Raw genomic sequence first — 27075 nt, 5'->3', positions numbered from 1 at the left:
CAGCCTTATTGTATGTTTACTGCACAGATGATGTTTTGTTTTTCAGCCAGCTTCTCAGTATTCAAGCCATCGTCCTATTACCTTATTGTACAAACATCTTTTGGGCTTCAGCTGCAGATCCAGTTGTTTCCAGTCATGCAACTGTTTGCCACTGTGGATCAATCAGTTCAAGGAAAACTTCAAGGCAAGTGTCTATGCAAATGGAAGTAAAGCCATACAGTTCCACAGCTGAAGAGTCATGTATTATTTAGATAACTGATAATTCATGCTGTTGATTCAACAGGAAGAAGCTAAAAGCAGAAACTCAAATATTGGAGGAGAATAAACTCAAGCAAACAAGAAATTAGTTTTTATTATTTCATATTAGAAGAACCAATCATGGTGCCAGTACATGAATATCTTTAGTATATTCGTTGCCTTTGTGTTCACTTTCAACTATCCACAAAACCAGGCTTTTGATGGATTAAATATACATAAAAATATACAGGTTAGGGGGGTTAGGGAAGTGATCTCCTGAGGCAGAGATATACTCGTGAAAACTATTCTTCTCAATATTATTCTTCTCAAGAGGTAAAAGATTTAAAATAGGGTTCCTAAATCTTCAGTACTTATAGTATGCACTAATATTGAAGAATAATCAGTTGTATGAACTTCTGTTTCTAATATTTTTGATTAATTGTCCATTTCCCTTTGACCTTCTAGAATGGGAATGGTATATCGTAATTAGGTACAAATTTTACCTTCCTTTTCAATAGGTCTTTGCGGAAACTTTAATGGAATGGAAGGTGATGACTTCAGAACAACTAGTGGGCTTGTAGAAGCTACAGGATCTGCCTTTGCTAACTCATGGAAAGCTCAGTCCACCTGTACAGACCAAGAAGAAAATCTCGAAGACCCCTGCAGCCTCAGCTTTGAAAGTGGTAAGCATACTAATAAGCCAGATGGTTGGCTTTTGCCAGAATCAGCAGTATTTGCTGTATATTTTTATTAATGGACGTGTAAGACTTGTAGTGTGGTATCAAAATTTTTTTAGAGGTCTGTCAAATTAATAATGAATTTCTACAGGTATATATACATACTAGCACCAATTTCCCATCAAATTGAAGTGAAAATTTAGGAGATGATTGTAGAGGAATTCTGAACTGGAAGATTTGGAATCAAAGTCATTAGTTTATATTATTTACAAAGGCAGTTCATATTTCCCAGTGGTATTTATCCTTATGTTTAACTTACCTTTATGATCCCCAAATGGAAAGGGCTGCCACAATTCCATGTAGACAAGTTGCATCAGTAAGGTAGAATTTTTGATTTTATGATTATGTGTCTACTGTTAGATAGCTGAGTCAGAGAATATAAACATATATACGGTGATTGCATGTAGTTTCTCCACTCTCCAAAGTGAGCACAATTCTCTCATTTGTATTGCTGCATTGCATTTACATGACAACATGACTTAGACATAGCTCAAGGAAGAGAAATGAATGTAATGAACATAATGATATGATTTCTTTTTTTTCCTTTTTTGTAGCAAATTATGCTGAGCACTGGTGTTCTTTGCTCAAGAATTCAGAGGGTCCTTTTGCAAGATGTCACTCAGCCATTGATCCTTCAGAATACTATAAGGTATTGTAAGCTTGCATTCTTTTTAGTTTTTTATTTCAGATAGATAACTATAGATATTTATCATCGTTCAAACAATTGAGACATTGCTGAGCAGCTTGCTCATAAAAGCTACAGAAGGTTTTGTGGCAATCAATTGAGGCAGCATAGCATGCACCCAAAGTATCTCCTATGATGAGAATCTGAAGAAGAGGCAGATTTGTTCTTCTGGTTTCTTATGTTTTGTATTTAATGTATATTTTTATTGGATTGGATGTTAGATCTACAATGAAGATTCAAAAGATGTAGGTGTTCACAGAAAGTTTAAGTGTACCGTTACACGGTATCTGCTATTAAGTCAAGGAGGAAAAAAAGAAAAGGAATTGTGAATTTTCCAGTATTGTATAGAATGTAACACCAAAACATTTTCATGTCGTAATCTCCTTAGTTTCTTTTTCCCCTATGCTCAAGGGTGAGGCTTATCTGAGCAAAAAAGAAAACATTTTGAAGTTTTTTCTCATACCTGGAATTTTGAGCTCAAATTTTGTGAAGGTTTTAATAGATCCGGTTAATATTTTACCATTATGTTTTTTAATTTTTGTGGATTTCTGGATCTCTAATTTGTAATTAAGAAAAAATTGTGTCAAGATCCTTTAAGAAAGGTGTTGCTAAGAGTCTGGCTACTTTCTAATGGTTTTAAAGGGTTGACTTAGGTTAGGATAAGCATTCAAACATTTTCATTGATATGAAATGAAGCACCACTTTTGGTCTCTGGTCTTTGTCCATTCATTCCATTGTTCTCTGATTTTGAGTATGAAAAACAATGTGAGAAAGAGGATGTAGGACATTTCATGGCAATTGAGTTGCAAATGACCACTGGTGTCCTGTAGGCTTATTGACCCTTTTGGATTTTTTTCAGAAATGTAAATATGACACCTGCCTCTGTGAAGACAGTGAAAAATGCTTGTGTGCTGCCCTGTCCTCTTACTCAAAAGCCTGTGCTTTCAAAGGGATCATACTGGGAGACTGGAGACAAAGTGTCTGCAGTAAGTAGTGGAGTGTAATCCCTGTGGAATTAATTAGCCACGAGAAATAAGTGGGTTCTTTCTGAATTTGGTTGTCAGTGATCTCATTGTTAAGGGATTTGGAGTATCTTAGAAATGTAAAACGGACTTGAAAGATACAATGCTTATAAAGTTTACTAATTCATCTTTTATCTTTAGCTGTCAATTGTTCATGACATTTAAAAGCAGAAAGCAATGCTTTTCACATTCACCTTCTTTCTCCAATTTAAATAATAATGCTGTTTCTTTCTTTGACTAACAGAATCCCAGTCGTGATAGCTTTTACATTGTCTTTGCTTTTCAGTCTATCATTACATTTGCTTTTTGTTAACAGTATAGTATTATTAAGACTAGGAGTTTATTATATTGTGCTCTCTCCCTGATTATCAGCGTGTAAAACGAATATGGATATTAAAGTAGAGACTAATAATGGCAGTTAAGAAGAAGTGTTCAACTGATAAACCAAGTTAGGGTAGCATTACTTGTGACTTAAGGTATTTTTATACTTTGGTAAAATTTAAAGATTCTTGACATTACATGACACACAGTCAAAGAAACCAAAATGGAAACATCAAGGTGCAAGTTAGCCATGCTACATCCCTTATCTACCCATCTTTTAAATTTTCCCTCTAGCTACTGAAGAGTCTACCTGCTCAGGAAATCAAATCTTCCTTTACAATCTTACATTGTGCCAGCAAACCTGTCGTTCCCTTGCTGATGGTGAAAAGCATTGCTTGCAAGATTCTGCCCCAGTGGATGGCTGTGCTTGCCCATATAATACATATTTGGATGACCAGGATACCTGTGTGCCTATCTCCAAATGCCCGTGTTATTATAAGGGATCATACCTGCAACCAGGAGAATATGTCACAAAAGATGGAGAACGTTGGTATGGGTTTTTTTGTGTCTTTTTGTTTGTGGAGATAAAAAAGCTCTTCTGAAATTTCCTTATTAGGTTTCATCTGTTTAACTGTTTTTAGTGTTTTAATTAGCATTTAACACTTGGAAAACAATTCACAACATCTTCATGCTGAGCAAAACATCATCCTGTTGCAATGTGATTTATTGATACTTGAGAAGTGTAACTTTGGAGGTGTGAGTACTGGACTTCACACACAGGTGTTACTCTGAAGCTGCACTGTTAACAGGGCTTTGTTGAGCAGAGAGGTAAAACAAGGAACAAAGGCCTTGTAACAAAGTTACATTGCTATTTCCTTTTCTGTCAGACAGATTGCTGTTTTCCATAATTATGATATTTTTTATCATAAATTCTGACAATTGTTTATTGCATGAGTCATCAGTGCAAACTGTGAAATCCTTCTCTAATCTCGGAGATGAAGCATACAGACCAACAAATTTGCAGCATATGAGTTGAATAGGTGTGAAACTTCACTGTGTATCCAAATGTAGGCTTTGATTTTAGTTATCATTATTTGCTTCCCAAGTCATCTAAAAGCATAGTAGGATTAGCAAAATAGCTGTTATTCCTTAAAATATAACCTTTCAGTGCATTATGCTACACTTTTTCTCCAAGAGAAAATTCATGAGTGCACTGCAACAGAGTTCACATTGAAATATCAGTAGAAATTATGCAGAATGTCTCTGATAAATACTCTTAAATTTATATAGACAAATCCTTAGATTTAAATTAAAGACATTGACCTTACTTCTAAAATAAATTTCTACTTCACTTCTTTTCTAGTGTTTGCCGAAATGCAAAAGTCCAGTGTACTTCAGTGTCAGTAACAATAAAAAGTAAGTGACATTCTCTAATTTTTCTTCTTTGTGTATTTGATTTTTCTCTTTACGTGAAACAATTGCATATTTTCACATTGTTCTGTCTTCACTGAGCATCCTTTTTTTATAACGTTAGACATGCCCTGAAATTTCTGTGTAACTACCACTTTTCACACACATTTCTTTAAACTTTTCTTGATTCATCTAAACAAACAATGTACTTTTCAGATGCAACAGATTGTTCTCCTAATAAGATATACTTTGACTGCAACACATCTCCACAGTGGACTTCGCAAACCCCTGTACAACTCAGCTGTCATACTCCTCGAACTGATCATGTATGTATTTAATTCTTCTCCATGTCACGTTTCCTTTATTCCGTATTCTTTAAATGACAATGCAACACATAAAATACATTTATAGCTAAAAGTTTATTTCCCTTTGATTTAATCTTCTTTTTTCTCTTTTCCACAATGATATTACATTGTTGCCAATTTCATGATGATTTTCTTTATGGTTCCTCCTCTCCTTTTTTTTTTTTACTGTGTCTTCAGTAGAGTTGTACCTCTCAAGTGAAATTTAGGTTCCCAGACAATCAAAAATGAAAAGAAAAATGTTAGAAACCCAGAAAGAAAAACCTTATAAAACTAATCCATATTCAACTGTTATAAATGCAGTTTTTACAAAAGTACTTATGAAGAAGTGGAATCAAAGTGGAGTGCTTTTTCATAAAGTAACAATTTCTCCTTGTACTCTTTAGTTCCAGGCAGTGTGTTCCTCAGGCTGTGTGTGTCCTGAAGGTCTATTTGATGATGGAAGAGGGGGCTGTGTTGAAGAGAAGGACTGCCCATGCATTCATAACAACCAGTGGTATTCTTCAGGAGAGGATTTAACAGTAGACTGCAACACCTGGTACCTTATACCTTTGTACTCTCTTCTAGAATATTTCTATGCAGTAAATTAATAGTCATGTGTTGGTTTATGTAACCAATGGCTGCAATAGTTGCAAGTATAAACCTTTATTTTCAGGCATATTTTTTGCCATCCAAGAAAAAACAGATTGTGCTGAAAATACTGAGGTGAAAACAATTACTTCTGTTTTCAGTAGGCATCTCTTTTTGAGAAAATGGCACTCATTTGTCATTGGATAGAGTTAAAAATTATGTTATAGGCTTAAAAACTAGCTAAGCTAATGAAGTTGAGACTTAAGACACTCTGGGACACAGAAATGGATATTGTGCACATTGTCACTTTGCATTAGGCAGCTGCTTGGTTTGTTTTGCAGTTTTCCTAACAGTACACACCTGATGCAATCTTAAAGTTCAACTTTTCTGCTCTCTTCTAGTACATGCCAAAAAGGTATTTGGAGCTGCACTGAAAATGTGTGCTATGGGACTTGTATGATATATGGAAGTGGCCATTTTATCACCTTTGATGGAAAATTCTATGACTTTGATGGAAGTTGTGAATATGTTGCTACTCAGGTAATGCTCATCAAGAGGGATGAAATGGCATCCAATTGTCTTGAAGATCTACTTTCCTCTTCGGTCTTATCTTTTCGTATTGCCTGCCATCACTGCTCCTGAGGTTTTTATACATTCTGACAGAATAAATTCTGTACTTTCAGTGCAGCCAAGCTGTTTGAATGTGTTAAGGTGTTTTTCTGATATAGTGGTCATAAACTCTGTGTAATAGGACTATTTTATAGTGAGAGCCAAGGACTCATTGTCATTTGTGAAAGAAATTAAAATTCTAAGCTTACAAAACAAAGCTATTTCTATTTAAAGATATATTCCTAATTTTGTTTTATTGTCTCACCTGTTTCACGAGTTTTGCCACACATGAGACTGTATTATTGAGATATAATACAGAGGTGTATGTGTGTATGTTTGTGTGTCTAAAAATATATATAGCATATCACACGTAAAGCAGCAGTAATAATTTATAGACGTTGAGATTTAAATGATTGTAATTATTATGAGACAGAACTAAAATATAAATAGTCTACCTAATTTCTACCTAAAGGAAGAAAATGTTCATTTTTTTCCTTTTGCAATAGGATTTTTGTGGCGACAAGAATTCCAGCGGCTCATTCAGTATCATCACAGAGAATGTCCCTTGTGGAACTACAGGAGTCACCTGCTCAAAGGCTATTAAAGTCTTTCTAGGGGTGAGTAATGGTACTCAGTGAGTATGTAACTGTATTTAGGGGTTTGGACTAGATGATCTTTTGAGGTCCCTTCCAACCCTTGAGATCCTGTGATTCTATGATTTGAGTGTTTTCAAAAAGAGATGTTCCAAAGCCACATTCCTAAAAGCAGCTGTAACAAATAAGGGTTAAATTAATCTGTAAAGGTGTAGATACTCAGGTGCTGAAATCTCTTTCAAACAAAAATGCAAACCCACTTTCTGTCATCTTGGAAAATAATTCCAGACTTTGAGCTACTGGTTTCAGAATGACTCGTATTATTACAAGCATCTCATACTAAAAGTTAGCATTACAATATTTCTCTTTTATCTTTCAGAAAACTGAACTGAAATTGGAGGACAAAGATTACAAAGAAGTTCAGAGAGATATTGGTGATGATGTGCATTACTGGAACAGGACAGTAGGCCTTTACCTTGTTATTGAGGCTAGCAACGGTGTGATGCTTATCTGGGATAAGAAGACTACTGTTTTCATCAAACTGACCCCTGATTACAAAGTTAGGACCTATCTATCTTTTTCTGAAATAGTAATATGAATAGAGAAATGAGATAAGGAGACATAAAAGTTTTTTTATTCTGACTTCATGTTTAGTTCCTATATCCTCTGCACAGTGATGATTAGCTTGCATTATTACTATATGCTGCTGGAGCTCCTCACAGTCCATTATAAAGCATTGTAGAGGATGCATAGCATAGGATTGTAGTAAAGCTGAATATCTAAGGCATTTTGAGTTGTGAATATTAAGAACCAAACATTCAAAGTAATTTAGGAAATGTGAACTGAATGTATGTGCACTTTAAAACCTGCATGGAATCTCAGCCCTGAGTTAAAACCAAACTCTCTATGCAACGTGTGGAGATGGTGCTGAGTTCTGAAAATCCATGTGCTCAATTACAGAATACTGAATTCATTGGGCTGAATGAAGAGGTGTGGGGAGCTGTATAAGCAGGGACATATCATTGCCTGAAGTGACTGATGTACTTTAAATAGCAATACCGTAAAGTCCCTTTTGTGGGGAAGTTCCTAAATTTATTCTTTTGAGAAAAATGAGTCTCTGTTTTTTTTTGGTTTTTTGGGGTTTTTTTGCCATGGCTGGAGAAGTGTTACTCATTATGTTATAAGCATTTAATAAAACAATTTTGAGCACAATTAAATTTCCTCAGGATTATATTAACAGATGAGTTATGTTAAAGAATCAGAAATTAATTCTTCTCAGCTGAAAGGAGCTTAGCCGCTCTTTAGTGTTATAAGACAGAGAAAGGGCTGCCACAAAGAAATACACTGGTTGTAACATAGCAGTTAAATAATTTGCTGAGTATACAGAGAAATAAAGATTTAATTTCAGTACAAATTGTTTGGAACTAACAACAAAACTCTGTGATTCTGTGATTTACATGGAAAGTCAGTTGTCCTTTTTAATGTCATTGTTTTTCTCCCTACTGGACTTTGCTCCTCACTTTCATGGTATATTTAAAAGCTATGCATGTTTTCCAGGGAAAACTGTGTGGTCTGTGCGGCAACTTTGATGACAAGGCTAATAATGACTTTACAACAAGGGATGGGCTGCTGGAGACTAGTGCTCTGAAGTTTGGGAATTCTTGGAAACATACTTCTACGTGCCCAGATGTCACAGAAGAGATTAAGCCCTGTGATCTGAACCCACATCGAAAGTCCTGGGCAGAGAAAGAGTGCAGCATCATCCTGAGTGATGTCTTTAAAATTTGTCGCTCCAAGGTGTGTAGAGGGCAGTAAGTGGTGGGACAACACAGTGCATCTCTGTTACTAAAGCAGAGGGACCAACAGAAATTAACAAAGAGCTGGTTAAATAGAGCGATCTTCAGTTAAATCTTCAGTACACCTACAGGTGTCAGCAGAGTTCAGCTAAACTAAGTCAAAGCAGTTTTGAGTATCTGTGTCTGTGCTGCAGTTGCACCATCATTTGTTGAAAGAGTGTTAATAACTTCTAAACAGCCTTGGGATCATCAGGCCCGTCTTCTGACAGAAATGTACACTATCCATGAAAGGTAGTTGTTGAAGAGACCGCTGCTCCTGGTTAAACCACAGAAGGGATCTTCTTGGAAACTGCTGACATAATCCAGTTTAGGCAGGCTTAGCTAACACTGTAGTAGTACAGTAATACAGTAGTAGTAGTACAGTTCCTCCATGTTGTCATAGCATACAGTATGACTGGAACATCTTTCATATGAGGAAAGGCCATGGGAACTGGAGCTGTTTAGTCTAGAAAAGAGGAGACTGAGGGGAGATCTTTATTAACATTTACAAATATCTAAATGGTGGGTGTCAGGAGGTTGGGGCATCCCTTTTTTCTATTGTAGCTAGCAACAGGACAAGGGGTAATGGCATGAAGCTGGAACACAAAAAGTTTCACTTAAACATAAGAAAATACTATTTTACTGTGAGGGTGAGGGAGCCCTGGCACAGGCTGCCCAGAGGGGTTGTGGAGTCTCCTTCCTTGGAGGTCTTCAAGACGCACCTGGATATGTTCCTATGCGACCTGATCTAGGTGAACCTGCTTCTGCAGGGGGGTTGGACTAGGTGATCTCTAAAGGTCCCTTCCAACCCCTACCATTCTGTGATTCTGTGATTCTATGTCAGGCCCACAGCTTCCAGAGCACAGTGCACAGAAAACACTCCACTCCATTCCTTGTGTCTTTACTGGAGTATGGTAATGTTAACAACAGTTTGGTCTTAGTTCAGACCGGAAAAGTGACAAAGAATTATTAATTTAATTAACCTACTATGTATTTCTATGTTGATTCTTTCAACATAGTTGAAGTCTAAGTTTCTCCTCTTATGGTCGCAAGAGAAAAAAAAATTGCTAATATGTCATTAGATAATCTTAAAAAACTGGCAAGCACAAAATTTTTTGCTTTATATTTGCTGTGAAGTGTAGTCTTTCTGATATTGCTTACTCCTTCATTGACAAAGCTTGCTGGAAGATAAGGCTTCATTGGCATCAATCCAACTTGGTTTTGAGAAAAGTAACGTGGAACTCTGTTAAAAAATGTAGGCACTGCCAAGGACTCTTTATTTTTTTCAGTCATAGCAAATTATGAAGGTACTATATTACTTTAAGTCTATGGACCCTCTCCCTTATGATGAAAGGCTGAGAGAGCCGGGGCTCTTTAGCTTGGAGGAGACTGAGGAGTAATCTCATTAATGTTTACAAATGCATAAAGGGTGGGTGTCAGGAGGATGGAGCCAGGCTGTTCTCAGTGATATCCAATGATAGGACAAGGGACAATGAGTACAAGCTGGAACATAAGAAGTTCCAAAGAAATACGAAATAAAATTTCTTCACTGTGAAGGTGATGAAGCACCGGAACAGGCTGCCCAGATGGACTGTTGTGTCTCCTTCTCTGGAAACATTTAAAACCCATCTGGACAAGTTCCTGTGTAACCTACTCTAGGTGGTCCTGCTCTGGCAGCGGGATTGGACTAGATGATCTTTTGAAGTCCCATCCAACCCTTGAGATTCTGTGATTCTGTGAAAATACACTAGGAAGCTTCAAGCTTATTGAATTCAAGTCAAAGATAATTCTTAGAAAGTCTCATTCCTGCCCAGCTCAATTCCCATTTGTCCGGAGACTTCTCAAACTTGTTAGTTTGAAAACTAGTTTGGAGACTAACTAGGGAATCATTTCTTTCCCCAACAGGTAGACCCAAATCCTTTCTATGATGCTTGTGTTCATGATGCCTGTTCTTGTGACACTGGTGGAGATTGTGAGTGCTTCTGTTCTGCAGTTGCTGCATATGCTCAAGAATGTAGCAAGGCTCAGGCCTGTGTTTTCTGGAGAACGCCTGATATATGCCGTGAGTAACAATTAAACATAAATGCATCTTTCTGGTTGTTTTCAGAAAGTTTATCAAATAAATAATTTATACTATCACTGCAAGGTCGTGCTGACTACGTGAAGCGATTTATTTTTTCAGCATAACAAGGAACTAAAAGAAATAGTAAATTTGTATATTTCAATTATCTTTTATTCAGACTGGAAATTTTTTTCTTCTATATATTTTCCTTCTTTTTCTTTTTCTTCCTTTCTTTTTATTTTTCTTTATTTTCTCTTTCTTTTCCTTCTTTTTTTTTTCTTTATCCAGGTCCTACCCCTCAAGAGAAATTTTACTAGCTTAACATGTAACTTCATTTAGCTTGTATCTTTAAAGATCTGATAAGAGCTGCATGCTGGCAACCGTGGGTTTTAATCAACTTCTGTTTTTTTTCTCATTAGCAATATTTTGTGACTACTACAATCCTCGTGATGAATGTGAGTGGCACTATGAGCCTTGTGGCAGTAATATCATGACATGCAGGATGATCAATAATGTTGCCACCAACTTTTCAGTACCATATCTGGAAGGTAATAAATTCCTTGCCAATTTTGTATTTTATTTCAGGTAACTTTGCCCAGGTATCATTTAATGAATATGGAACAGTCAGTCAGCTTGCCAAGATTGTTATGTTGAATTTGTCTGCAGTTTTATCTAAATGTCTCCTAGAATGTAGTTGTTTATTAACGTCAGTGACTAGTAGTTACATTACTGTCAGACATAGAACTAGGTCCTGAAACATCCTGAAACATGCAAGATTATTACCTTACTGTTACTTTGCATCCCATCGTAAGGGCATTTCAGGAGGAGAAAAAGCTTTTACATGGCAAAGAAGCAGATGACTGATAGTTGGGTTTTTTTAACCTTATCTTTATGCATCAGATCTATTTAATGCTGCTGTATATTGGATTCTTAAAGAAGAAGTGTCAGAGGACTTGGGGAGGCTACCTCCATTTTTAGTTTCTTGCATTTGTAGAGTTAGTAGGTGAAAGTCCTTGTGCTTGATAATTGAAATAGAATTTCATGTTATTTGGACTGCAATGATCTGAGAATGTGAATGACTTTACAAATTTCCTGGTTTATGAGACAATAAATTTGGGGAAGACAGATGTGCTTTTGGCTACACAGTCTTTTTGGTCTGGATGATAAACAGATGTCTTCAGTTTAGGAATTGGAAAGAAATGCCCAGAGTTTAACTTCGCTATTTTAATTCTTGAACTACTGGTCACAAAAGAAAAAAAAACCAAACCCACAAGCCCTAACCAAATTATATATACAAAAAAATAATGCTATGTTTTGAAATAGATTGTCTTAGATTATTAGAAAAATGTCAGAAGGCAGATTATTGTATACCAAATTATTTTTCTAAAGTATTTTTGAGTTTTATCTTCAGCAGAAATAAAAAGCATGTTTACTTTTGTTAGGATACCTTTAGTACAGTCTGGCACTGTGAAGTCACTTTTAAGTACTAGTTAATTATATGGACATTCAGTTTATAGGCTAGCTAGAACACCTGTACAGTATAAAGAGGATTTTGAATAATTAAGAGTTGGATTTTATAAGTTTGTTTGGAAGCAGGACACAATTTTTTAGAAGTTCATTTATATTAAAAATACAATGAGAACTGACAGACAATTGATTCTTGAAGATGGGGTTTGGGTTATTGTACGGTGGTACAGAAAAATGCAGATTACCTTTTTGGAGTGATTACCTGTTCTATTAAAGGCACAGAAACAGGAGATAATGTTCCAATAAATGTTTATCTCTTCTGTGATTCTCTACTTCTGTGAAATATAGTGAAAATTTGTTTGTTAATGAATCCACTTCTATATTCTTCACAAAAGTGTTATTGATACAGTGATGACATTTCAATATCTGTAGGGAAATCCAGATGTTTCTTTGTCTTAAAATTACTAACTGCCCATAGAATTTAATATAAATTAGAGGTTTCCCTAAGTTATTGAACTAGGAAAAAACACTAGTTTTAATGACTCAATTCTTATTTAATCCTCTTCACTCCAATATTATCAACGAGAATTGTTTAAGTCTTTTCAAAAGATTAGTTATTCAAGGGTTAATTTGAATTAGAAATTTTTTGTTTCTTTCACTATGCTTGATTCAGAGAGATTCATTTACCTTCAGAAGGTATCCTATAATTGAGTTGACCCCTTATACTTTTTCTTCATCCTGCATGCTATTCTGTTTGTCATTGACAGGTTGCTACCCCAGATGCCCTGAGAACAAGCCTGTTTATAATGAAGAGACAAAGGAATGTGTGCGTGAAGATCAGTGTGGGTGTTATGTCAATGGAACTCATTATATCCCTGGGCAAGAAATACCCACAGAAGAGAACTGTACAAAATGGTATGTAAAAAATACAAAAACGGTACCAGTATTTCAGAAAAGAATTTATGGATGCTAAGCCCCTCATTTACTTTACTGGGCTTCAAGCAAATAGAGACACAACTTCAACTGAAGAGCCAATATATTCTAGCATTTACCTATACAAATCAGAAAACAATTCCATTTATTCCAATTGAGACTTAAAAACTACTGTGCTTAGAATACATATAGATTCTAAACTTTTTATTCATTACTTTCAGGACCCATAATAATCCAGATTTCAGGTTGATAGTGTCATATAGTAAGTGTTTTATCAAATTCAACAAATGTACTCTTTGAGGTGTCATAAATTATACAATGGCATAAAACCTGTGTGTGTCTCTAGAACAACTTTTTGATTCTCATGGTGCTTTGGGAAGACAGAAGCTTGTATTCTCACTTAAAACTGAAATTTCAAGATCACTGTAACCAGAAATTATCTGTACTAGCCCTGAATGACATGGTCCTAAATACTCATTCCTAGAGCTTTATTAATAATAGCACTGACAGCTATGACTCCATATGGTGACCAAAAGAAAAAAAAAAAATCCTGTAAGTTCACTGCTCTGAAAGCAATTGTTAATATTACACTATTACAACTTGCAACAAAAAGTAGTTCATGATAGTTTCAAGTTTTGCTCAGAAACCAAAAGTGATGACTTAGCTTGAAACTACTGGAAAATATTATACCTAGAAAAACAGACAGTAGAATGCATCAAGATCAAGTGACAATTTCCCATATTTCTGTGCTCTTGACTCTACTAACAGATGCCATAAAACATCTGCAACATTTACATTTTTGAAAATTTTGTTTTTAGTGTCTGTACCCCCTCAGGATCTATCCAGTGTGCTCCACTCAAAGGTAAATAAAAAGAAAAAGAAGAACTGCTACGTTTGTCCCTAAAAAAGACTTAGTAGAGATCTGTGGTAATTATTTCCAGAGTAACTGAAAGTTGTGGCCAAATTAAGTAGGGCAGCATTTTTGCCGAACTTTGCTGTTAGTACATCTTGTTCAACCTCTTTCTTGTGTCTCCTTCAATTTCTTTCTCATTTGTCATTCTTTCCCCGTTTCTCATTTTACTACAAGAGTTTGTACTCCCATGACACGAAATAGTATAGATAAGTGTCAGATTGTAAATTGCAGTTGTTATTTCTGTCAGAACATTTTAAAACCTAGTTTGTAAGTGTATTTTTCGAAGAGTTTTATGTAGTGCTAAATGTAAAGATAACTTAGTGGAATGTATTAGATCTAAGCTCCAGGTATAGCTCTGAAAGGGGCACGCATGGCTCATGTAAATGCTTACTTGTTCATAAGGGTTTTGCCTTTGTCTCTTACCTAGTAGTTGAAAAATTGCACAGTAAAGCTCTTTCTTGCAGGTTGTCCTTGTGTCATCAATGGAACCAGTTATGAAGTGAATTCAGTTGTTGCACAAATACAGAATGGCAGCATATGTATAACATACATTTGTGCAGAGAATGGTTCTATAGTTGTTAAGGACACTTATCCTTGTCCGACATCTAGTTCACCTACAATCATTTCAACCTCCAGTCCTACCAGTACTCTTACCACCACAGGTAAATCTTCAACAGAGATGAACATTTAAAAATTATTTCATTTAAGTAAAATACTTTAAAGATATAATGTACAATTCTATGGGCTTATAGTTGACACAGATAGAGTAATACTCATGAATCATTTTATAGCATTACACTAAGAGAGGTTTTTAATACTTTGAGTTTATTTGCTTCTCATGTAAGAAATTTGAACTATAGTTGAACACTAAATGCTCCTAAATCTGAAAAACACCCTACCATCTCAACATCATGTTGAGATAGTAGAAATTGCCTCAGTAGTTTCAGTAAAAAAAATATAATTAGATTATTTAAAACTATATATTTTTTATCTTTTTTTTCTGAAGCTTGTAGATGATGGAATATTTTTTTTTCTGTTTTAGTTACTACTACAAGACCTCCAGTAACTACAAGTAAGTTTTAAATAGAAAACTAAGTTGTTAAAAAGTGTCAAAGGAACATTTAAAGGAAGACTAAAATAAAGACAGACACTACAGAAAAATATATTAAAAAAAAAAAATTCTTTTTTAATTGCAAAAATGTGTTAAGTATAGGGAGAGAAAAACCTTTAAAGGCTTCAGCTTGGTGATTTTATTTTGATACAAAGCTTGCTGTTGGAAAAGCTGGTAATATAGAATGAATTTTAGAACTCCCATCTCTTGGAAAAATGACAGATTGCAATATATTACTCTAGTCTTTAATGGAACAGAATAAAAAAATCAATCTCTTACAATGTTTTCTGTAAGATCAGATGCTGAATCTATGTATTTTCTTGCAGCTCCATGCTTTGGATTAATCTGTAATTGGAGTCAGTGGTTTGATGTTAGTAAACCTGAAGAAGATGGTGGTGACTATGAAACCTACGATGAAATAAAAAAACATGGAAATGAAATATGTGAAGCTCCTGAACAAATTCAGTGCAGAGCTAAAGATAATCCCCATGTGAGCTTAGAGGAACTTGGCCAGAAAGTAGAGTGCAATGTTACATATGGACTAATCTGTAAAAATGAGGATCAAGATGCAACTGGGTGGCAACTTTGCTATAATTATGAAATCAGGGTAAACTGTTGTGAGTGGAGTGAAATTTCTTGTGAGACTCCAAGTACAATGAGTCCAACACCAACTGCAACTTCAACCACCACCAGCACAACAGTATCCAGCACCACTACATCCAGGCAGCCAACAGTAATTACCACCACGCCTATACCCACCCCAACCATCACAAGTGAATTCACACCATCCATCACCACCCCAGTACCTTCAACCACTCCAGGTATTTAGCAGATCAGTACTCTTTGCTCTTGCTTTCCCATAGGAGAAATAAAGGACTGTTGGCTACTAAAGGCAACAGATATTGAGCTGGCAGGAAGTCTTAAACTGATTTGGAGCTCTCCTGGTAAGAAGATGCCTAGAAGGACCCACTGTGTGAAATTAGAGTAGGCCTTGATTTAGAGTACTATCACTTTAGGCATTGTCTGGGTGGGGCTGTGCAGAATTCCTGCCCTTTCTCTCCCTTCTGTAACTACAAACGTTTGTCTGTGGTTGTAGATCTGAGAGGAAAGGATTCCCCTGGCAGGCTTTGGGAAAAGTTTCACTCTGCAGGCTGCCAGCTGTGAACTGTGACCTTTGTCTCCTGAGATCCACTAGTAGGCTCTAGTATTAGTACCTCTTCATCAGGCTGACATTTCACTACAGGGAAATTCCATGACAATCAGGCAAGAATATATTCCTATGCATACTTCCTTCCTAGACCACAGCTTCCACCCTCAGTTCCTACTTCATTGGATAGCGAGGTGTTCTAAGTAATAAGGCAGAAATATAAAGCCTCACAAAGCCTTATTCCTCCTCATGTCTTACCTATTGCTAGATCTTGTTGATTTAGTGACAAGCACATTACATCCCTCGTGTCTTTGCTAGCAAATGATTGTCAGGACCCTGTTGGTCCACTAATCTGGAACCAGTATGCTTTCTCAGGCTAGAAAGGAAACCCTAGTGATACAGGCCTTTACTGTGGTAAAAGTAGACTGACCACTATAGATTTGTGGCAGTTGTCTAACATATAACCTCTGGTCAGTACAAATTTGTGTACATCCTCATGTAAATTTCACATTTGTCTGTTTTCTTTGTCCCTGCTATTTCTAACAGTCCGACCTTCGTCGACAACAACCACAGAGTCCACTCCATATATATCAACAACTGCACCAACGCCATCAAAGCCTCTCAGCACCATTCCCAGCAGCACCATCAGCACCACTGTTAGCACTATTCCCAGCAGCACCACTCCTAGCAGCACCAGTACCACCACCACGCCTAGAAGTACCACCAGCAGCACCATTCCCAGCAGCACTAGCAGCATTCCTAGCAGCACTAGCACCACCAGTAGTATTCCTAGCAGCACCACCAGCACCATTCCCACCACCACGACCAGCACCATTCCCACCAGCACCACCACCAGCACCACTCACAGCACCACCAGAAATCGTGAGAACCTCAACTTGTTTCTTCTGTAGGGGGTGTGAGTACTTGTTGTGCATTGTCTGGATTGGCCCATGCCTCATGGTAGCCCTGGGATGGCTGTTCCAGAAGTGAGGAGGGTGCAGAGATCCTGAGTTCTGAGGTCTTGTGTTCCCTTACCCAGCAAGGTTCTGAGGAGCTTTTTCATCCTCGTGCCTCTGCCCCACTTAGGCAGCTACTGAAGTGATGGGAAATCTTGCTTTGGGTGTTGTTGGACCTCATCCTTCAGCTGGAGAGAAGGTATTTAGAGGGACCTGTATTATGCCACAGGAGTGTGTCTTGTTTTTTGTGGCGCTGTCATTTAAGGCATGGTTTGTGAGCAGTGGCATGGACTTTCTTCCCTTTCTTCCCTGGCCTTGTCTCTGAGGCCATTGCTGCCAGTTGCTCGCAGTTCTGGCTGTAGGAAGATTTGAAGGTTTTCCCCATCAGGCTTTGGGGAAGGGGTTCAGACTATGAGTTGGCCGTTGCTATAGACCAAAGCTCTGGACATCTGGATTCTCTGAGCATACCCATGAGTGTTGTTCCCCTTCTGTACACATACTGCTTGGAAGTAAGCTGATGTTTCACAGCAGTATGTGTCCTGTGCCTCCTCCTCTGTGGTCACAACTCTTCCTGGTGTTTGTTTTCTCCCTGAGGTCGTGAGATGGTGTGAGTAGCGTGAGAGGGTGCAAAGAGGGGCAGGAGTCCCTGCTTTGTCCTGCTGCACATCATGTGTTGCACTTACATGAGAGTTTTGTGCAGGGGAAGCCCCATACAGGAGTGTTCCCTGTCTGTGAGGGGGAGGCACATGTAGTTTGGCAGTGCCCATGTCCTGCTGTGGCCCTGATGTGCTTTGTAAGGCCAAAAAGGGGAGGCCTACCCATATGAGTGAGCTTTGTTGTGGCCAGAGTTGTTTGGCTGGTGTAGCAGAGTTGGAGGGGCTTCCCCATATGCAGTGGATTCCCAGAGCATGAGCCACAGGTGTGCTGGTGCCTTGACTTGTTGCCTCTGTTCTGGACATCTCTAATTGTTCCTTTCATGATTTTCTTCCAGCGTGTAAGTGCATTTGGACGGACTGGATTGATGTGAGTTACCCAGATGGTTCTGACAGAAACAGTGGTGACTATGAAACCTTTGAGAACATTCAGAAGGTCAACTCCTCCTGGGTGTGTGTGAAAGCTGAGAATATTTCATGCAGAGCGCAGAAGTTCCCTGACACTCCCATTGCAGATTTAGGGCAGAAGGTGGAATGCAATGTTAACACAGGGCTCATCTGTAACAACAAAGATCAGGTCATAGGAGGTATAATACCCATGCCAGTCTGCCTCAACTATGAGATCAGTGTGTGCTGCGTTCCCAACATACCAGAATGTGTTACCACGACTACCAAAACATGGACCACCACTGCCACAGCAACGCCATCAGCTCCTCTCAGTACCACCAGCACCACCCATCTCAGCACCACTCCCAGCACCACTGTTAGCGTCACCACCAGTACAGTAACCTCCAGCAGCAGCACCCGCAGCACCCCAGGGACGACGATGACTCTTCCTGGCACACCAACAACCACTCCAAGTACTCAAAGCACGTTCCCTGCACCAATAAGAACCGAAACACAGCCACCTCAGCCTACAGATCACATAAGTAATTCTCTGGCTATGTTATTTGTTGCCTTGCTATAGGAGAAATCAAGGTTTATTTGCATTATGACATGTGATGTAATTTTTGTACTCTGTAGGAGTATAGTTGATGCATATATCAGAAAACAAATCAAAGAAAAAGAAAATATTTGGGTTGGAAGGTCCAATTAACCTACTATGGGCAAGGTCAACTTTCACTACATCAGATTGGTCACAGCCCCACTCAACCCGACCATGAATGCTTCTAATGATTGCGCATCCACAGCTTATCTCAGAAACTTGTTTTGACGTTTCATACCCTCATCATAAGAAATATGTCGAACTAAATCTATCCTCTTTGACTTTAAAAATGTTTTCCCTGATCTGTTACCTACAGACCCTGGTAAAAAGTCTCCCTTTGTCTTTGATGAAAGTCTCCCTTATATATTCAGAGGTCACAATGAGGTCTTCCTGGAGACTTATCCTAGCTGAATAACCCTATCTCTCTCAGCCTCTCTTCACAGAGGAGGTGGTCTAGCCCAAAGATCACTTTTATACCTTCTGTGGACAGGCTGAAACAATTTCATGTCTTTACTGTAGTGGGAATCTCAAAGCTAGATGTAGTACACCAGGTGTGATCTCAAAAGCTGTAGTAGAGAGAGTCCTGTACGGAGATCTGGATTTTAAAAGAGGGAGTATAAAACAGGTTTTTTATTCTCAATTCCAATCGTTTAATCATTATTTGGAATATCTGAAGTCTTTTCAACCTTATGACCATACCCAAGTTAGACAGGCTCTGAAGTGATGAAGGATTTTGCTTTCGCTGCTATTGGAATCCATCCTGAACCTAGACAGATGTTAATTATTAGGAAGGGTAGTATGCCACATCAGTGGGGCTTCATTTAAAGACAGTTTTACTATAATAATGTTGTTAAGCAAAAGAAAATGAAAAACTGTTTCTACGTTATTCCTTTTCAATATTCTATTCATATATTTCTTCATTTTCTCCTGATAGAATACCCTACCACTACTGTCAGCACCACAATCTCAGGATCATCCTCTCCACAGCCTAGTACCGGCACCACGTTGTCACAACCACCCTCCATATCAACAACCACAGAGATCATCACCACCTCTGGAGTCACTGAGACAGGACTGACCAGCAAAACCACCTCTGCAGGCCCCACACCCTCAGGAACACCTCCTCACAGTACCACCACCACAACAGAAACTTCCAGCCACCAGACCAGTACCACTGGGCCTGGAACTCCTCCAGTGGGATCCTCTACCACTCCTCTTAGCACCACGACCTCGGGACCATCCTCTCCCCATCCGAGTACCGGCACCACGTTGTCACAACCACCCTCCATATCAACAACCACAGAGATCATCACCACCTCTGGAGTCACTGAAACAGGAGTGACCAGCAAAACCACTTCTGCAGGCCCCACACCCTCAGGAACACCTCCCCACAGTACCACCACCACAACAGAAACCTCCAGCCACCAGACCAGTACCACTGGGCCTGGAACTCCTCCAGTGGGATCCTCTACCACTCCTCTTAGCACCACGACCTCGGGACCATCCTCTCCCCATCCCAGTACCGGCACCACGTTGTCACAACCACCCTCCCTGTCAACAACCACAGAGATTATCACCACCTCTGGAGTCACGGAGACAGGAGTGACCAGCAAAACCACCTCTGCAGGCCCCACACCCTCAGGAACACCTCCCCACAGTACCACCAGCACAACAGAAACCTCCAGTCACCAGACCAGGACCACTGGGCCTTGGACTCCTCCAGTGGGATCCTCTACCACTCCTCTTAGCACCACGACCTCGGGACCATCCTCTCCCCATCCTAGTACCGGCACCACGTTGTCACAACCACCTTCCCTGTCAACAACCACAGAGATTATCACCACCTCTGGAGTCACTGAGACAGGAGTGACCAGCAAAACCACCTCTGCAGGCCCCACATCTTCAGGAACACCACCACACAGTACCACCACCACAACAGAAACCTCCAGCCACCAAACCAGGACCACTGGGCCTGGGACTCCTCCAGTGGGATCCTCTACCACTCTTGTTAGCACCACAACCTCGGGACCATCCTCTCAACAGCCTAGTACCGGCACCACGTTGTCACAACCACCCTCCATATCAACAACCACAGAGATCATCACCACCTCTGGAGTCACGGTGACAGGAGTGACCAGCAAAACCACCTCTGCAGGCCCCACACCCTCAGGAACACCTCCTCACAGTACCACAAGCACAACAGAAACTTCCAGCCACCAGACCAGTACCACTGGGCCTGGAACTCCTCCAGTGGGATCCTCTACCACTCTTTCTAGTACCACAACCTCGGGACCATCCTCTCCACAGCCTAGTACCGGCACCACGTTGTCACAACCACCCTCCATATCAACAACCACAGAGATCATCACCACCTCTGGAGTCACAGAGACAGGAGTGACCAGCAAAACCACCTCTGCAGGCCCCACACCCTCAGGAACACCTCCCCACAGTACCACCACCACGACAGAAACCTCCAGTCACCAAACCAGCACCACTGGGCCTGGAACTCCTCCAGTGGGATCCTCTACCACTCTTTCTAGTACCACAACCTCGGGACCATCCTCTCCACAGCCTAGTACCGGCACCACGTTGTCACAACCACCCTCCATATCAACAACCACAGAGATCATCACCACCTCTGGAGTCACGGTGACAGGAGTGACCAGCAAAACCACCTCTGCAGGCCCCACACCCTCAGGAACACCTCCCCACAGTACCACAAGCACAACAGAAACTTCCAGCCACCAGACCAGTACCACTGGGCCTTGGACTCCTCCAGTGGGATCCTCTACCACTCTTGTTAGCACCACAACCTCAGGACCATCCTCTCCACAGCCTAGTACCGGCACCACGTTGTCACAACCACCCTCCATATCAACAACCACAGAGATCATCACCACCTCTGGAGTCACGGAGACAGGAGTGACCAGCAAAACCACCTCTGCAGGCCCCACACCCTCAGGAACACCTCCTCACAGTACCACCAGCACAACAGAATCTTCCAGTCACCAGACCAGTACCACTGGGCCTGGAACTCATCCAGTGGGATCCTCTACCACTCTTGTTAGTACCACAACCCAGGGACCATCCTCTCCACAGCCTAGTACCGGCACCACGTTGTCACAACCACCCTCCATATCAACAACCACAGAGATCATCACCACCTCTGGAGTCACAGAGACAGGAGTGACCAGCAAAACCACCTCTGCAGGCCCCACACCCTCAGGAACACCTCCCCACAGTACCACCAGCACAACAGAAACCTCCAGTCACCAGACCAGTACCACTGGGCCTGGAACTCCTCCAGTGGGATCCTCTACCACTCTTTCTAGTACCACAACCTCGGGACCATCCTCTCCACAGCCTAGTACCGGCACCACGTTGTCACAGCCACCCTCCATATCAACAACCACAGAGATCATCACCACCTCTGGAGTCACGGTGACAGGAGTGACCAGCAAAACCACCTCTGCAGGCCCCACACCCTCAGGAACACCTCCCCACAGTACCACAAGCAAAACAGAAACTTCCAGCCACCAGACCAGTACCACTGGGCCTGGAACTCCTCCAGTGGGATCCTCTACCACTCCTCTTAGCACCACAACCTCAGGACCATCCTCTCCACAGCCTAGTACCGGCACCACGTTGTCACAACCACCCTCCATATCAACAACCACAGAGATCATCACCACCTCTGGAGTCACGGAGACAGGAGTGACCAGCAAAACCACCTCTGCAGGCCCCACACCCTCAGGAACACCTCCCCACAGTACCACCACCACAACAGAAACCTCCAGTCACCAGACCAGTACCACTGGGCCTGGAACTCCTCCAGTGGGATCCTCTACCACTCTTTCTAGCACCACGACCTCGGGACCATCCTCTCCACAGCCTAGTACCGGCACCACGTTGTCACAACCACCCTCCATATCAACAACCACAGAGATCATCACCACCTCTGGAGTCACAGAGACAGGAGTGACCAGCAAAACCACCTCTGCAGGCCCCACACCCTCAGGAACACCTCCTCACAGTACCACCAGCACAACAGAATCTTCCAGTCACCAGACCAGTACCACTGGGCCTGCAACTCCTCCAGTGGGATCCTCTACCACTCTTGTTAGTACCACAACCCAGGGACCATCCTCTCCACAGCCTAGTACCGGCACCACATTGTCACAACCACCCTCCATATCAACAACCACAGAGATTATCACCACCTCTGGAGTCACAGAGACAGGAGTGACCAGCAAAACCACCTCTGCAGGCCCCACACCCTCAGGAACACCTCCCCACAGTACCACCACCACAACAGAAACCTCCAGTCACCAGACCAGTACCACTGGGCCTGGAACTCCTCCAGTGGGATCCTCTACCACTCTTTCTAGTACCACAACCTCGGGACCATCCTCTCCACAGCCTAGTACCGGCACCACGTTGTCACAGCCACCCTCCATATCAACAACCACAGAGATCATCACCACCTCTGGAGTCACGGTGACAGGAGTGACCAGCAAAACCACCTCTGCAGGCCCCACACCCTCAGGAACACCTCCCCACAGTACCACAAGCACAACAGAAACTTCCAGCCACCAGACCAGTACCACTGGGCCTTGGACTCCTCCAGCGGGATCCTCTACCACTCCTGTTAGCACCACGAGCTTAGGACCATCCTCTCAACAGCCCAGTACCGGCACCACGTTGTCACAACCACCCTCCATATCAACAACCACAGAGATCATCACCACCTCTGGAGTCACAGAGACAGGAGTGACCAGCAAAACCACCTCTGCAGGTCCCACACCCTCAGGAACACCTCCCCACAGTACCACCACCACAACAGAAACCTCCAGCCACCAGACCAGTACCACTGGGCCTGGAACTCCTCCAGTGGGATCCTCTACCACTCTTTCTAGTACCACGACCTCAGGACTATCCTCTCCACAGCCTAGTACCGGCACCACATTGTCACAACCACCCTCCATATCAACAACCACAGAGATCATCACCACCTCTGGAGTCACTGAGACAGGACTGACCAGCAAAACCACCTCTGCAGGCCCCACACCCTCAGGAACACCTCCCCACAGTACCACCACAACAACAGAAACTTCCAGCCACCAGACCAGTACCACTGGGCCTGGAACTCCTCCAGTAGGATCCTCTACCACTCCTCTTAGCACCACAACCTCAGGACCATCCTCTCCACAGCCTAGTACCGGCACCACGTTGTCACAACCACCCTCCATATCAACAACCACAGAGATCATCACCACCTCTGGAGTCACGGAGACAGGAGTGACCAGCAAAACCACCTCTGCAGGCCCCACACCCTCAGGAACACCTCCCCACAGTACCACCACCACAACAGAAACCTCCAGTCACCAGACCAGTACCACTGGGCCTGGAACTCCTCCAGTGGGATCCTCTACCACTCTTTCTAGCACCACGACCTCGGGACCATCCTCTCCACAGCCTAGTACCGGCACCACGTTGTCACAACCACCCTCCATATCAACAACCACAGAGATCATCACCACCTCTGGAGTCACAGAGACAGGAGTGACCAGCAAAACCACCTCTGCAGGCCCCACACCCTCAGGAACACCTCCTCACAGTACCACCAGCACAACAGAATCTTCCAGTCACCAGACCAGTACCACTGGGCCTGCAACTCCTCCAGTGGGATCCTCTACCACTCTTTCTAGTACCACAACCCAGGGACCATCCTCTCCACAGCCTAGTACCGGCACCACATTGTCACAACCACCCTCCATATCAACAACCACAGAGATTATCACCACCTCTGGAGTCACAGAGACAGGAGTGACCAGCAAAACCACCTCTGCAGGCCCCACACCCTCAGGAACACCTCCCCACAGTACCACCAGCACAACAGAAACCTCCAGTCACCAGACCAGTACCACTGGGCCTGGAACTCATCCAGTGGGATCCTCTACCACTCTTTCTAGTACCACAACCTCGGGACCATCCTCTCCACAGCCTAGTACCGGCACCACGTTGTCACAGCCACCCTCCATATCAACAACCACAGAGATCATCACCACCTCTGGAGTCACGGTGACAGGAGTGACCAGCAAAACCACCTCTGCAGGGCCCACACCCTCAGGAACACCTCCCCACAGTACCACCACCACAACAGAAACTTCCAGCCACCAGACCAGTACCACTGGGCCTTGGACTCCTCCAGTGGGATCCTCTACCACTCTTGTTAGCACCACAACCTCAGGACCATCCTCTCCACAGCCTAGTACCGGCACCACGTTGTCACAACCACCCTCCATATCAACAACCACAGAGATCATCACCACCTCTGGAGTCACGGAGACAGGAGTGACCAGCAAAACCACCTCTGCAGGCCCCACACCCTCAGGAACACCTCCCCACAGTACCACCAGCACAACAGAAACTTCCAGCCACCAGACCAGTACCACTGGGCCTGGAACTCCTCCAGTGGGATCCTCTACCACTCCTCTTAGCACCACAACCTCAGGACCATCCTCTCCACAGCCTAGTACCGGCACCACGTTGTCACAACCACCCTCCATATCAACAACCACAGAGATCATCACCACCTCTGGAGTCACGGAGACAGGAGTGACCAGCAAAACCACCTCTGCAGGCCCCACACCCTCAGGAACACCTCCCCACAGTACCACCAGCACAACAGAAACCTCCAGTCACCAGACCAGTACCACTGGGCCTGGAACTCCTCCAGTGGGATCCTCTACCACTCTTGTTAGCACCACGACCTCGGGACCATCCTCTCCACAGCCTAGTACCGGCACCACGTTGTCACAACCACCCTCCATATCAACAGCCACAGAGATCATCACCACCTCTGGAGTCACAGAGACAGGAGTGACCAGCAAAACCACCTCTGCAGGCCCCACACCCTCAGGAACACCTCCTCACAGTACCACCAGCACAACAGAATCTTCCAGTCACCAGACCAGTACCACTGGGCCTTGGACTCCTCCAGTGGGATCCTCTACCACTCTTGTTAGTACCACAACCCAGGGACCATCCTCTCCACAGCCTAGTACCGGCACCACATTGTCACAACCACCCTCCATATCAACAACCACAGAGATTATCACCACCTCTGGAGTCACAGAGACAGGAGTGACCAGCAAAACCACCTCTGCAGGCCCCACACCCTCAGGAACACCTCCCCACAGTACCACCAGCACAACAGAAACCTCCAGTCACCAGACCAGTACCACTGGGCCTGGAACTCATCCAGTGGGATCCTCTACCACTCTTTCTAGTACCACAACCTCGGGACCATCCTCTCCACAGCCTAGTACCGGCACCACGTTGTCACAGCCACCCTCCATATCAACAACCACAGAGATCATCACCACCTCTGGAGTCACGGTGACAGGAGTGACCAGCAAAACCACCTCTGCAGGCCCCACACCCTCAGGAACACCTCCCCACAGTACCACCAGCACAACAGAAACTTCCAGCCACCAGACCAGTACCACTGGGCCTTGGACTCCTCCAGTGGGATCCTCTACCACTCTTGTTAGCACCACAACCTCAGGACCATCCTCTCCACAGCCTAGTACCGGCACCACGTTGTCACAACCACCCTCCATATCAACAACCACAGAGATCATCACCACCTCTGGAGTCACGGAGACAGGAGTGACCAGCAAAACCACCTCTGCAGGCCCCACACCCTCAGGAACACCTCCCCACAGTACCACCACCACAACAGAAACCTCCAGCCACCAGACCAGTACCACTGGGCCTGGAACTCCTCCAGTGGGATCCTCTACAACTCTTTCTAGTACCACGACCTCAGGACCATCTTCTCCACAGCCTAGTACCGGCACCACGTTGTCACAACCACCCTCCATATCAACAACCACAGAGATCATCACCACCTCTGGAGTCACAGAGACAGGAGTGACCAGCAAAACCACCTCTGCAGGCCCCACACCCTCAGGAACACCTCCCCACAGTACCACAACCAGAACAGAAACTTCCAGCCACCAGACCAGTACCACTGGGCCTTGGACTCCTCCAGTGGGATCCTCTACCACTCTTGTTAGCACCACAACCTCAGGACCATCCTCTCCACAGCCTAGTACTGGCACCACATTGTCACAACCACCCTCCATATCAACAACCACAGAGATTATCACCACCTCTGGAGTCACGGAGACAGGAGTGACCAGCAAAACCACCTCTGCAGGCCCCACACCCTCAGGAACACCTCCCCACAGTACCACAACCAGAACAGAAACTTCCAGCCACCAGACCAGTACCACTGGGCCTTGGACTCCTCCAGTGGGATCCTCTACCACTCCCGTTAGCACCACGAGCTCAGGATCATCCTCTGAACAGCCTAATACCGGCACCACGTTGTCACAACCACCCTCCGTATCAACAACCACAGAGATCATCACCACCTCTGGAGTCACAGAGACAGGAG

General features: G+C 42.7%; 1 protein-coding gene across 1 annotated transcript in view; it reads left to right on the top strand.

The window, feature by feature from the left end:
* Positions 1-27075, top strand: part of MUC2 (mucin 2, oligomeric mucus/gel-forming) — a 54028-nt gene that overhangs the window by 13992 nt on the left and 12961 nt on the right. Inside the window, exons 12-34 of the mRNA XM_061999695.1 lie at positions 47-184; positions 756-920; positions 1529-1623; positions 2519-2645; positions 3297-3552; positions 4366-4418; positions 4629-4738; positions 5161-5312; positions 5746-5884; positions 6460-6570; positions 6926-7105; positions 8104-8343; positions 10287-10443; positions 10863-10991; positions 12678-12825; positions 13662-13705; positions 14221-14418; positions 14799-14828; positions 15194-15669; positions 16590-16630; positions 16688-16896; positions 17962-18552; positions 19543-27033. Of these exons, the coding sequence (XP_061855679.1) occupies positions 47-184; positions 756-920; positions 1529-1623; positions 2519-2645; positions 3297-3552; positions 4366-4418; positions 4629-4738; positions 5161-5312; positions 5746-5884; positions 6460-6570; positions 6926-7105; positions 8104-8343; positions 10287-10443; positions 10863-10991; positions 12678-12825; positions 13662-13705; positions 14221-14418; positions 14799-14828; positions 15194-15669; positions 16590-16630; positions 16688-16896; positions 17962-18552; positions 19543-27033 (11280 nt within the window). The remainder of the gene's footprint in view (positions 1-46; positions 185-755; positions 921-1528; positions 1624-2518; positions 2646-3296; positions 3553-4365; positions 4419-4628; positions 4739-5160; positions 5313-5745; positions 5885-6459; positions 6571-6925; positions 7106-8103; positions 8344-10286; positions 10444-10862; positions 10992-12677; positions 12826-13661; positions 13706-14220; positions 14419-14798; positions 14829-15193; positions 15670-16589; positions 16631-16687; positions 16897-17961; positions 18553-19542; positions 27034-27075) is intronic.

The sequence above is a fragment of the Colius striatus genome, chromosome 7 (assembly GCF_028858725.1).
Source record: "Colius striatus isolate bColStr4 chromosome 7, bColStr4.1.hap1, whole genome shotgun sequence".
In the NCBI taxonomy this organism is placed as follows: Eukaryota; Metazoa; Chordata; class Aves; order Coliiformes; family Coliidae; genus Colius; species Colius striatus.
The sequence above is the reverse complement of the archived record's forward strand: the minus strand, read 5'-3'. Positions and strand labels throughout refer to the sequence as shown.